This window comes from Diadema antillarum, unplaced genomic scaffold (genome assembly GCF_040938485.1).
Source record: "Diadema antillarum isolate AM-2024a unplaced genomic scaffold, OU_Dant_1.0 scf00000088, whole genome shotgun sequence".
In the NCBI taxonomy this organism is placed as follows: Eukaryota; Metazoa; Echinodermata; class Echinoidea; order Diadematoida; family Diadematidae; genus Diadema; species Diadema antillarum.
Window position 1 is genome coordinate 207,885 of NW_027270977.1, and position 13,579 is coordinate 221,463.

General features: G+C 37.6%; 1 protein-coding gene and 1 non-coding gene across 2 annotated transcripts; one reads left to right on the forward strand and one right to left on the reverse strand.

Annotated features, from left to right (window-relative positions):
• Positions 1-2,717: 2,717 nt before the first annotated feature.
• LOC139718104 (U5 spliceosomal RNA) lies at positions 2,718-2,836 on the reverse strand. The gene has a single exon (XR_011710019.1). It is a non-coding gene; the product is annotated as a U5 spliceosomal RNA (small nuclear RNA).
• A 5,918-nt stretch (positions 2,837-8,754) lies between these two features.
• On the forward strand, positions 8,755-11,873 carry LOC139718075 (alpha-N-acetylgalactosamine-specific lectin-like). Its single transcript, XM_071629568.1, has 2 exons — positions 8,755-9,015; positions 11,619-11,873. The coding sequence occupies exons 1-2, from the start codon at positions 8,755-8,757 to the stop codon at positions 11,871-11,873; spliced, it is 516 nt and encodes a 171-aa protein (XP_071485669.1).
• Positions 11,874-13,579: the final 1,706 nt, after the last annotated feature.

Consider the following 13,579-nt stretch of genomic DNA (forward strand, 5'->3'; position numbering starts at 1 on the left):
TTCTATATTGTCATGGATCTGTACTGCTTCATACAAAGAAGCTTGTCTTGCAATGGCGGTAAGATCCGTTTAAAACAATCTTGCAAATATATTATTATTATCCGTCTCGTTAATCTCCTTCCCTTTTCCTTCTTTGTTTGCTTGTTTTTCGTCGTTTGGCTCGATTTGATCATAAAACACAAGGACATTATTGCTTTCCGCAGCCGCCAGATTTACAAACCATTTTGCAATGATTTTGAACGTGACAACGCTCTCACTGATAATGTTGTTATTCACTTTATTGCATTCAGACCGTCGTCCCCGGAAAACCTAAAGCGATGCACTGAATTCGCGATCCACCACAGCTTTCATTATCCTCTTTGTTGCAGTGCATCGTTTGATGCTAGAATCTGCAAGGTATACTTGGTTACAATAATTGGTTATCGATCATGAAAGTTACGTCACGCACATTACTAAGGGATCAAAGAAAGTGTTAATGGAGCCTTCCGCATGTTGCGGATGTGTGTGTGTGTGTTTATGTTTGTGTGTGTGTTTGTGTGTGTGCGGGTGTATGTTTGTGTGTGTGTGTGTGTGTGCGTGTGTGTGTGTGTGTTCTTTTTGTGAGCAATCGGTAGAAACATATAAACATTTATTTTGGGATTGTGTGTATGTTAAGAATTTGTGGCAGGAAGTGATAGATAGGTTTGAGATGGCAGATTTTCGAAATATAGAGTGAGAGATGTTCATTTTGGTGTTACGGGAAGGGATCCAAAAGTAAAATTTTATAATACAATAATTTTCATTTTGAAATATATCATTTTTAGATCTAGGTCGGAGGAAAAATTCCTACTTTGGAGGAAATTTGTAAAAGAATAATAAGTTTTCGGGATGAAGAAAAAGAAATTGCTATAAAAAGAAATAAGTTGGGATTACATTTGCTGAAATGGGAAAATGTTTCTGAAACGAGAGCTTAAGTATTGTTTTGTTTTCTTTTTCTTTTTATTGTAACAGTGTAGTTATCAGTGGTGAAGGCAATATAATGTGTCATTGGCCGCGCGCGGGGAGGGATAAGTTTTTGGTGATGTAAAAGTTATAGGATTTTGTCCGCAGCTAGGAGTTTGATGAGTTTTGTTTGGTGAATTTGAATGGGTATTTGGAGCGGTATTTGGGTGCGGGCGGACGATGCTTTTCTGCGTACGGCCATTACACGCTTGTATATATGTTGTATGTATCAATCAACATTTGGAAGTCGTTTTCATTAGGAAGGAAGGTGGTATCGCTTCGGGTGTGTTTTGTGTGTGGGGTGTATGTGTGTATGTGCGTTTTTGGTGTTGGTGTGTATGTGTGTTGGTGTTTGGGGTGTATGTGTGTGGTGGTTGTGTATGTATATTTTTGGGGTTGTGGTGGGGGTGTGGGATAGGTTTGAGTGCATCGGGGTTGGTGGGGATGGGGATTTGATTTTCAATGAAATGATTTCATTCTAGTTTTGTATAACGTATTTTTGTTGCTTTTTTATGTATATATATACCCTTACATACTCGATTTATAATCGAGTTGTTATGTTGAAGAGAGATGATTGGCAGTATAAGTATACCATAGTCAAAGATACATATATATATATATATATATATATATACATTTTTTTTTGTACATGTCAATACTTTCTCGTGAAGAAATGGTCAGTAGGATTGATTTATAATCGAGTTGTTATGTTTGAAGGGAGATGATGGGCAGTATAAGTTGGTAATGGATTTGTCTTTTGAATGGCATTTGTACCGTTTTTATGTTCATGTTACACCCAGAATGGGTTGATTTATGATTGATTTGAATGAAATCAATAAAATATCATTGAAAAAAGTGTATTTGTTACAATAGTTTATAATGGGCTATTCCAGCTATTTATGAGGAGAATAAGCCATATTTCAATCACCTGCCAATGCTATAGAATGTATACCCCAGAAAATTGAACATTGCTATACTGTGACCATGCATTTGCATGGATCTACCATTCATCAACATTAATTGCTTGTTAATTCAACATGCATCTTTTTCGGTCAACAGTGTCACAAAATAATTTATACATGCTTTCTCGCTTTGAACTCATCATTATCACCAAAAGTCAGCCTGTATGAAACAACAATTCGCTTTAAAAAAAAAGAAAAGAAAACCTACACGCGCAAACAAAAAGTCTCTCTTAAATCAGGAAAATGCATTTGTAGTTGAGGGGGCATTCAACTTGAAAATCATTGCTCAAACAATTTCATTTACGAAATACATGCAAGTATACTCCACAAGAAAAAGCAAAGATTTTGACAGGTTGCTTGCGATTTGTGATATAATTTTTCCCTTTTTCGCAAGTTGTTTCAGAATAAACATGGACAATAACTGTATAGACAATATGTATAATTTAATGTTACATGCATATCCACAAGCAGTGTCCACTTATATTTACCAAGTTTGAGACAGAAAATTTGTCAAATCTTCATGTTTGCTGCTACCCATCACTGGTGATTTTTACCTCAGCCAAATAAGACACTAAGAATTTAGGGAAACGGTTCTTTTGTCAGTGACAATGCACGATTACGCAGTCGTTTTCTCAGGATATCCTACTTACGTGATCAGATGGCGACGGTGATGATGAGACACGTTCGAAGATCCATTATTAGAGGACAGGCGGAACGTCTACGAGGTAGTATATTTTTGTGTTCAATTATCTGTCTTTACATGTGGGTATGCAAGGTCTGCCAAATAGGCAGACCGGAGAAAAATCGTTATAGACTCATCAATGTGTTCCTCTGCACGGAAATCTTTAGTAAAAGGCGAAAGATTTATGCGTATTGCAGAGAAACCAGAGTAATGAAATGTTGAAGTTACATAATATAAATATAAACAACAAAAAATATGAGGATGGTTATCACTTATTTACATTTGTGACACGTACATCCATTCAGGTTTAATTTCAAACTTTTCAAAAGATAGATTTCGCACAGTTTTACAAAAATATATTATTATTATTTTTTTTGATAATAATTTGCTTTCATAAAGGCTCTCCATGATGTACGAAGGGTATAATTACATTGAATGGGAATGGTAACCACTTAGAATTATTAGATTTTTTTATAATCGATCATGATTTCTTGCACACTAGCTGTACAGAGCGCCTAGGAACTGTCTTATTAACAATGGACAAAATAACTATCGATTGTATTATGTCAGATAGAGAAAAAAAGCGAAAACACATTCATAGGGACTAACTGCAAATATCATCAATCTATCAATCTACCCATATCAATTAATTATGAGTTCCCGACGTTTTCCAAACAGGTTTCAGTATTTTTTTTAAAGATAATAGAGAGCATATTGATCGATTCAATGTGCCAAAAATAGCGCCCTCTACGAATACCGTTTATAGTGTATAAATCTTCCTAATCACTGATGCGAATGACATGCTTTATGCATGCACCAAGACACTAGGTTATACGAACTGGAAGGTTTTTACATGACCGTTCAACCCGACCTATATGAGACATTATTGTTTCCTCTTTGAAAATCATGTTTTGGAAAAAAAAACAACAACACATTTTTAAACTTTTCTAGGGCATGTCATAAAGACAGGCTGCACAATCAATGCGCCTTCATTTTCTCTGCGGGGTGTGTGTCGTGTTTTTCTCCCTCTTTCTCTCCCTCTCTCTCCCACTCTCCCTTCGATCTCTCCCTCTCTCTCTCTCTCTCCCTCTCTCTCTCTTTCTCTCTCTCTCTCTCTCTTTCTCTCTGTCTTTATCTTTATAGATGGATAGATAGTTCAGACAGAGAGCTATACAGACCAGGACAAGGGGTCAAATTCGCTGATCAACAAAAAAAAATCAAGTGGAACCTAAACAGGATACAGACAGTCATGTAGTGCTTTTAACCTTGTTAACAGATATTCATAGTTAGAATCCGATCGTCTCTTGAAGGATAATACTGGTACAAAAATATCCGTCATGTATTATTTTCAGCATTGATTATCTTATCATTTTACCTATAGGTTTATCATAAAAAAAGAATTATTCTTCAAGAATAAGTTGCAAGACCCGCTCTACACTTTCAGTAACGTTGTGGTTTGGAAGTAGAAGAGAGGGGCCCACATACTACAAGCTCTGCCTTTTTTAGTGGGTCCCTCCATTTTTCGCACTTTGAGCAACGGTAATGTCATGTACTTCACTTTGATCACTTCTGTTTCTTTTTTACTATACAATGTATGATTACTATATATAATAGGTCCTCAATTGTTGTACAGTCTTTTCATTCTACTATGTTCTATTTACCTTATTCTCTGTTATCAAAAGAAGTGAAACATATGTTTTGTCGAAAAATGAAATGAACTTTGAATTGAAAAAAACCCACAAAACTCAGGAATAATGTCTTCAAAGAAAAAAGAAACATATTGTAAAGTGTTAAACGAATTGTCTTCTGTTGATGTATAACAAATGTCCAAATCATTTCAGGAATGTTTGTACCACGTATCGGTTATAGTGTGTTGTTCCAATATTTACAATGTGTGCTTTCATCAAAATAATGACCATTCAAAGGGTCGATGAGCGTTTTGACTTGAACTTCGCCGCGTTAGCTATTATACTAGTACTCAGTATTCTTCCAGTGGGGTTATGGCCTATGCTACACCATGTAACTAATATTCTTTATCAAAATGAGTAAAATTTATTGGTAAGTAAGAGAAGAGTCAGCGACACAGGCATGAAAAATACACACACACACACACACACACACACATACATACATACATACATACAAATACATACATACACACACGAAAAACAAATTAAAAAATGGAATAGATTTATTATTCCTTTGAACGCATCGTTACACGCAGAGCGGAGCGCCATAATTATTCTCCTCTCCCGCGAAACTTATCTTTCTTGTAATGTCTTTTTCGCACACTTTTGTTGTTAGGGCAACATTTTGTGTTTGTACACTCGTGTCCGCTTACTTTTTATGACATTGCATTATTTACATAATATACCGTTTATCAAAGTGGAATACGAAAAATGAATATATAAAACAAACATATGTTGAGATTCCCAAATGTTTGCTCAGAGCAATAGACTCATCCTACATGGTTGAATTTGGAGTGTTGAGCCACAAAACTGTTGTTTTTTCTTAACGCTGTTGGTGTTTTAAATTTGACCTTTTGCAAACTCGTTTGAGTGCGTCTGAACTTGAGTTATACGTCTTTCTTTCTTTTTTTCCAAGCACTGCCAAGAGCAAGGGAAGTACAATATCACTTAACACTTTGATATCTGTCTTCCAATGATTGCCGTGAAGCATTGTTTAATAAGGCGATGAGACACGAACACCCATTCAAGCTATAGCTGACCGGATGTGTAGCCTATATAGATACCATCAACGCAAACTGATTGGGTATATGCCATCACGATGATAGCTCATTGGAGGGCTTTGATACACGTTAGTGATAACTGCTAGCTGATGGGATGTACCAACACGTAAGCCGATTGGCGAACATTGATTTTGCTGACCTTGATATTCAGTGACGTAGAATGAACCCAGGGTAGTACGTGCACGTGTTCCACTTTCATAAAAGACTACAAGCTTCCACGACCGTTGCTCATTAAGCGATTCCAGCTAACGAAGAAGGGTCGATTCGTTCTCAGAGGGTCGTAAGTATAGCTTTTTGCTTACAACATCTCTTAAAATACACAAGAATCTTGTTTCTCAAGTCTAGAGTATAACATGGGGTTACATGCAGTTCGTTATTCAGATGCTCGTTGTTCCAAAGGTTCGTTTGTCCAAAATTGAAATAAGCTTTAATTCGTTATTCGGAAGACTTGTCATTCCGAAATTTGAAAAAACACACAGAAGTTTAGTCATTTCGAAGGTTATTCTTTAATCCGATAACAATTTAAGGTTCTTAATTCCTATCGACAGTACGCGCCTTCTTCACGTGTACTTTTTTTTTTTAATTAACGGAACTTATTTCATTGTCGGACTAGATCGAGAAAACCAAAACTCAAAGAGCAATGTGAAATTAGTGAAAGTAGCGACATTATTAGAACACATCTGGGAAGGTTTGAGGGAAATCGGACAATCGATGCAAAAGTTATGATATTTTACAGTTTTAATGTTGGAACCGCTGGATGAAGAGACTACTAGAGGGTACGTGGACAACATTAAAAAAAAATATAAAGAAATTTCGCCCCCCTTTTACTTTTCTTTTTTAATGAAAGAGCCCTTGACTAACCTCTTTCAGAATGAAAACAGGGAGAATGATATCACCCTTAACATATTATGTCCGTAACAAGTTGATGGAATGTGTAATTTTCATAAAAATGATTTTTTTTTTGAATTTTTCCTTTATTTTCTATTCTTGTTCACACATGGCGTCACAAACCCTGTTAATCTCCTTATCCAGTCATTACGCAACACCAGAACTTTAAAAATTCATAACTTTTGCATCGCTTGTCCGATTTTCCTCAAACTTTCACTGATGTGTTCTACAAAATTTTGCTGCTTTTCACTCAATCCATATTGGTCTTTGGGTTTTGGTTTCCTTTAACGATCCTTAATTGGGAATTCAACAACGAACCCTTTTCCCATTTTCAGATTGACAAACCCTCTAAATAACGAACCTTATATTTCAATTTCGGATCAACAAGCCTTCGGAATAACGAACATAACAATCACCTGCAACATAATGGTACAGAGTAGATCGTTATCCATGTTTGTCATGTATATAACACAGGGTGAATCTCGGGGCTGAATTCTGGCTACACCGCGCATATAATCATCGTCTGCATATCTTTCTTCTCCTTCTTCTTTTGAGAAGCTTTCCTTTATTGATGTTTTGAATTCAATGTCCCGCTCGTTTCAGCTCGTCTCAACTTTTTCAAAACAATGATTTCTTGTTGTCCGCTTCCTTGGCTTTTAGTTTCTATAGGAGTTAGACGAAAATTTATCATGACAAAACATATTGATTGTGTCTCTTCCTCAATGAGGGATACAATTGGAATTATATTTAGAATGAGACAAGTTGTGCCTAGACGAATCTTACAATTCTTTTTATATGATACTCTTATACTTTCGCGTATATTGTGACTTTATGATCTAGATAGTTCGACATTGAAAAATGCCCATGAGTCATACAGCTCATGAGTCATACAGCCCATAAGTTCGACACTATACCCGATACGCAAATAAAGCCCATGGGTTCGACACTAGGTAAAAACAGCCCACGAGTTCGACAGATACTCTCGTGTGCCTTATTATTAGTGTCGATCTCATGGGCTGTATGACTCGTGAGCTGTATAACTCATGGGCTGTATGACTCGTGAGCTCTATGACTCGTGGGTGTCAGTCTCGTGACTTGCACCCATTTTCAAACGGAAAAAATGTCCATACAGCCTCCCAAAATATAATGATCTAAAGAATATAAAATCACCTAAAACTGTTTGCAAGTCATTCGAATACACTGTATGTATCTTTTAGCTAATAACGTTTTAACGTTCCCCATAAAAAGCTGTAAACATCTATAAAACATCACTTTTGTATGTATTGCAAACAAAATGTAACACAACTTGTATTATCAAAAAACTGGCAGCGACTAGTCTGCTTGCTATTGCAAGTTCTTTTTTTAACCAACTACATTTTTTTTTTTTGGAAAGTATATAGTGATAGATTATCAATAAAATGCATTTAACTGCAGTATGTCTTTTAGTTTGTCAAAAAGCTTCAGGTTAGAAGAATGATATGGAAAATTTGAAATATTTACATATGACTGAAGCTGTTTTTCAATTGTTATGAAGTAAATTCAAATCAGCCCAAATCACAAAATATACCAATGTGTCATATACTGCTACTGCAACATACATACAACAAACAAAATGTTCCCAGAATATCTCTTAGTAGGCCTACGTGTATTCTGGTATGAAAACAGTAAAATATGGGTGAATCAATTTTTTATTAAGTATATACTAAATTTTGACATGCCTTTTTACAGCCCAGTGATAACAAACCCTAAACTTCCATGAAATGTACGTTACACTGTAAAAACATCGGTGTTAGATTTAACACCACGGGTGTTAAATTTTATACCGATCAAACTTCAATAGAGGACCACACCCGCAGGTGTTAAAAATGCACTGTGATGGTGTTGAAAAGTGTTCACCTGACACTTCGTGGTGTTAATTTGACACTGTACCTGGTGTTATTTTGACACTGTACTGGTGTTAATTCAAAAATGACACCACATGGTGTTGATTTGATATTTGTTGGTGTTAATATCAATGGTTTAACACCCGTCCAGCTTCAATAAGAGACCACACCAGCTGGTGTTACTTTGGTGTAAATTTATTTTCACATTTTTTCAAAAATCTAGTATTTTAATGTAAAATTCTTGATCGCCTTGTTTAAATTAAAAATCAACAAGAAGTGCAATAACTAAGAAACTCTTCAAAAAACAGTCTAAAATTTGGAAATGACACCCGGAGGTGTTAATTTAACACCATAAATGAGCCCCGAAAATTTAACACCAGCTCGGTGTTCACTATTTAACACCGGACTTTTTGCAGTGTAGGGGGAGCCAACAGTTGGACTACGTCTACAACGAAAATTGTGTTCGTTCAGCATCAGCCGATCAAACCTTTTCAACCCCTATATACATTACAAACCTCCTATATTCTCATTCTACTTCATCTATCAATAGAATTCACATATGATAAAGGGATCATACTTCTGGATTGGAAACTATATAGAGTGACGACCATGCATGCAGCAGCTACCCTTACCCTGGTATTTGCCGCACTCACGCAAGTGCAGTTGTCGACGCAGTTGTCCATGCGTTGCGAGAGTCTCTGGACGCAGTACGGGGACTATTGCTACCGAATGTTCGGTGCTGGGAAGACATGGACTGCTGCGAGAGACCACTGCCGGAACCATGGGGGGAACCTGGCGTCAGTGCACAGCGAGGGAGAGAATGACTTCTTGTACGAGTTGTGGCGATCAGCTGTTCCTACCCCCGCTTGGGTAAGTCCAAGTGCGTTATATACAGCAAAATAAGACGGGCAGAATACCGGTAGTTGATGTCCTGGAGTTGAATGGCGACATCCCATTCCGATAATCTCATCAAATTTGTGGCTGCGGCTGCAACGAATTTGAACTGATACCATTAAGATCAGTATCGAAGATTTTTTAAATTCATTCTTTAAAAAATAAAAAAGGTCTATCAAATTTTATGGCCGATTTTTAGGAAGTTTGTAAAATATGATAGTCTGATATTACCCTGTTTGTCAACAAGTCAGAATAAACATGGTGTGGGACATGAGAGATGGAGTTAGGCATGCAATTAATTAATTTACAACATACCGACTTTTTGTTTGAGACGAGGTGAGAAACACTACTACCAGTGGTTGTGCAGCTTTATAATAACGGGTTCTTCGCCTTGTGTTGGTTAATGATATAAGTCCTAAACGATAAGGAGCTGTGTATGATCCCGGGATAAATATGATCTTAAATAATTATGCACAAATCGTTCGCATGCGGGCACTCGAGCTCCCGGTGATGAATTCCTCGCGGAGAGGTTTCGCGATGAAGAGCAAAAATTCCCTTATACGTTAAAGGAACTGTACAGTTCTGGTTAATGAGGTGAGGATTTAGCTTTTAACGTTTTGCGAGATATTCAGAAACAACTCTATGAGATGTCAAAGAGCATGCAATTCTAAGGGGAATCACAAGTTTACTTGATGAAAATTGGTTTTGAAATGGCTGAGATATCCAAAAACAAGGTGAAACAAAGAGATCCTAATAAAAGGCGTGGCCTGTCGCCTTTTTTTATAATCATTTTTTTTTCTTTTTTTTTTTGATATCTCAGCCAGAAATTCCACGGGAACACGCGAGTGACGCTGTAGCATAAAAGACATCGCGAGCAAACTCGGGTAAAATGCCGGGTAACTTATTATTATTATTATTATTAGTAGTAGTAGTAGTAGTAGTAGTAGGAGTAGTAGCCCTAGTAGTAGTAGTAGTAGTAGTAGTAGTAGTAGTAGTAGTAGTAGTAGTAGGATAGTATATCATTAATCAAGTTACGGATCCAGGCGGGGCGCACCGGGCGCTCCGGCCCCTTATTCTTCTTAAAGAAAAGAATAACTAAAGAAAGAAAGGGGCTCTCCTGTACCCCTGGAATTCGTGGATCCGCCCCTGAAATCTTACCTTCAAACCTTCTGAGGTGTCCCAGCAAATTCCCGGTTGACTGTTTGCGTGAAAATCGAAGGTCAGCTGAGCATACCATGGACGTACTACACATGAACATTCACCGCTCGTTAATTAATTCGTGCACCTATGTCAAAAGCGTCACAAACAATTCGAACATGCTTTCCTGCTTTGATCCAGTGTTGTCCACCGACAGCCAGCCTGGATAAAAACAAGAAGGCGATTTGAGAAATCTAAAAAACTCCGTGCGCAGAAGATAACTCTCTTAAATCAAGAAAAATGCATGCGCATGTGTAATGTATAGCGTATTGCGAAATCATCGCTAAAGCAATTTCATTTGCGAAATACAAGTACTTTACCAAGAAAAAAAGGCAAATGATTTGGCAGGTTGACTGTGATTTGTTATCTATTTTCCCCATTTGTCGCACATTGTTTCAGAGTAGGCCTAAACATGACAGTACAGCAGACGAATCTAAACATGCTTCCCCTCTCCAATCAGGTTCAGGGACGTTACATGTGTGGCCACAAGGAGTGTTTAGTGTCCGCTTCAGTAATTACCCATTGTTAGACCCAAAATTTGTCCTTGTTTGATATTTGCTGCTCCCCGTCATTGGTGTTTATTGAAAGGCAGTTGAGTCTGAAAAGGCACCTCAGCCAAATAGGACCAATAGGGCCTATATGGGAAACGGTTCTTTTGTCAGTGACGATGCACATAATCAGGTGACGATGGTGAACATTATGGATCAAAGAGAGACCTCCGTTCATAGTCCATATGGGATTATGTGTAGTATAGGTCCATGAGCTCACCAACAACATCTTGCATCGTAGGATGTACTTGCACTGCAGAAGAGCGGGCGAGAGAAATTCAAGCGTAGCTCATTCGCCAGTACATTGAAGTATTAAAAAAAAAAAAAAAAAAAAAAAAAATTCTTGTGGGGGGAGGGGGGGGGGGGGGGGGGAGGGGGCCCTATGCGTGTGTGTTTCCCCGTTGAATCTATCTCCAGGGTGATTACCCGAGTGACAAACGTCGAATGAATAATAATGAAGCATGAAATGTGTACATAATGATGCAAAACAAACAAACAAACAAAGAAACTGAGAGGAAAAAATAGCATAATAAAACCCATGGACTTCCCAGAGCGCAACCCTTCTACCTCCCCCTCGTCCCCCCCCCCCTCCCCCAAGAAAATCTGAAGCCCCTGATTAGGGGCTGTCAGAGGGGAGAGATGTATCATGTGTGTGCATGTTAATTTGTGTGCGTGTGCTCATGAGTGTGTTGTGTGTTTGTGTGTGTGTGTGTGTGTGTGTGTGTGTGTTTCGTGTGGATTGTAGCTAAGCTTGCTGTAACAGAACTTCAGCAAATTCACTTCCTCTTTTCTTTTTTTCTCTTTTTTTTTCACTCTTGTAATTATCTATCAAAGGGGTTCTGGTTCGGACTGAATGACCTAGACAGGGAAGGTTCTTTCGTCTGGTCCGATGGATCTCCGGTGGACTACACCAAGTGGATCCCAGGCCAGCCCACTAACGCTGGAGGGAACGAAGACTGTGGTCATGTGTGGTACCGCAACGCACAGAGTGATGCGACACGTGACTGGAACGATGCACCTTGCTCGTCCCAAGCATCTTTCATTTGCCAGAAAACCATCTGCGCTTCTTACGCTGCTATAGAACGTTAAGAAGAAAGAAAGAAGGCAATCAAGACAAGAAACTAATGTTGACATTATTTTGATGGTTTATATTATCATTAAGTGCATGTCGACACCGAAACGGTTTTGATTTGTATTAACAATTGACTTATATTATAGTGTAAACTGTTTGTTATCATCGTAGGTCATCGATCATCATCGGTACACTTAAAAGGGGATGGCTAGTAACTGATCAGTGGGAATCAGTGGGAATGCTGGGGAATGATTGTTCCAATCCTTGTGGGATTCATTTAAAAGTACATTATAATATCTATTGTAGTGTGAAAATGATTTGCTTCAGAATGGTCAGTATATTATAATTCATAAAGAAATTTTGTTTTACTTTATTCGGTACTGTATATAAAACAGATATGAACTGTTTATACTCAGGACCTCAACCCCATGAAAATATCCTCGAACATGTTGTGACCCTCTATAGGCTATAATATCAGCAATGCCCCCCAAAGCAGTCAATAACAATTTAATACGTCCGATACAATACAAGGGGGAAAAATAGCAATCAATGCACTTTCGCACTCAGAAACTCCAGTGAAGAACACGATCCCAATTGGAAAACGTTGGCATATATCATTATCTAACTTTACCCTCGATACACCGGGTAGTTCGAATAGTTTCTGTTGTTCATTATTTTCTTTTTCGGGTCCACCCGCGATGTTGATTTCTCTATATCAAAATAAAGGATCTATCATAAACAAGACCCCCTGCAAAAAGGATATTGAAACTTATACGTCTCCTTTCATGCCTTTCGTCTCATACCTTGACACGCCTGCAAAATGATGTATGCGTGTATATGTGTGCAGTGTGTGTGTGTGTGTGTATGTGTGTCATGACGCAGCCGAAAACCACTTGATTGTCAAATACATAATAAGTAATTACTTTTTTAAAAAAACACACATAAGATGTAATTTCCAATCGTTCTAACTTGGCCCAAGAGTGCTTCTTGATAACAGCAAGACTATTGGTGTATATCATAGAGATAAAGTTATACAAGGGAATATGATTAAGCATTGCAAAAGTCCACTTTGTGCATCGTAAAAAAAACCCAACCAAACAAACAAACTTAAAACATGTATCATAATCAATCATAATCCAACAACACAGGCCGGGGCAACTTGGGGGGGGGGGGGGGAGGGTGGGCAGGCCCCTTTTCATAATAAAAGCAAACAAACAAAGCTTTAGTGCTTCAAAATAGTTCTAAAATGTGAGTTAGAGATACAAACAAACAACCAGTCGTCACTATACAAAGTGTGAACGTCTCGAAAATATACCGTATGCAGTTATGGTTTATTGAGAAATATCTCCTTTTACGTGTGGCTTTATTACCAATTTTTTAAATACGTAGTAGGATACAACATGCAACAAAACTTAAAAATAGGCCCTATTCATCAAGAATTAATGTGAAAATTCGAACATTTTTAATCACTGCTTCCAATGGTAAACAGTAGCTTTAAAAGATACACACACAAAAAACAACAACAAACAAACAAACAAACAGACAAAACACATTGTATCTTTACAAGAAATCTGTACTAGGAAACATCTTGCTATTAATCACGAATACACACAGTACAACTGCACAAAATAATCAGGTATACCCTTCACAGAATTGGCGTTTGAAGATTTTAAGTCAACACTATACGAGATACTTACCTTAGTGACAAAAAAGGCAACTTTGC

Bases quoted from the DNA above. Each gene is read 5' to 3' on its own strand.
- LOC139718075 (XM_071629568.1), top strand. From the start codon at position 8,755: ATGCATGCAGCAGCTACCCTTACCCTGGTATTTGCCGCACTCACGCAA. The intron at 9,016-11,618 runs GTAAGTCCAAGT...TATCTATCAAAG, and splicing joins CTGTTCCTACCCCCGCTTGG to GGGTTCTGGTTCGGACTGAA.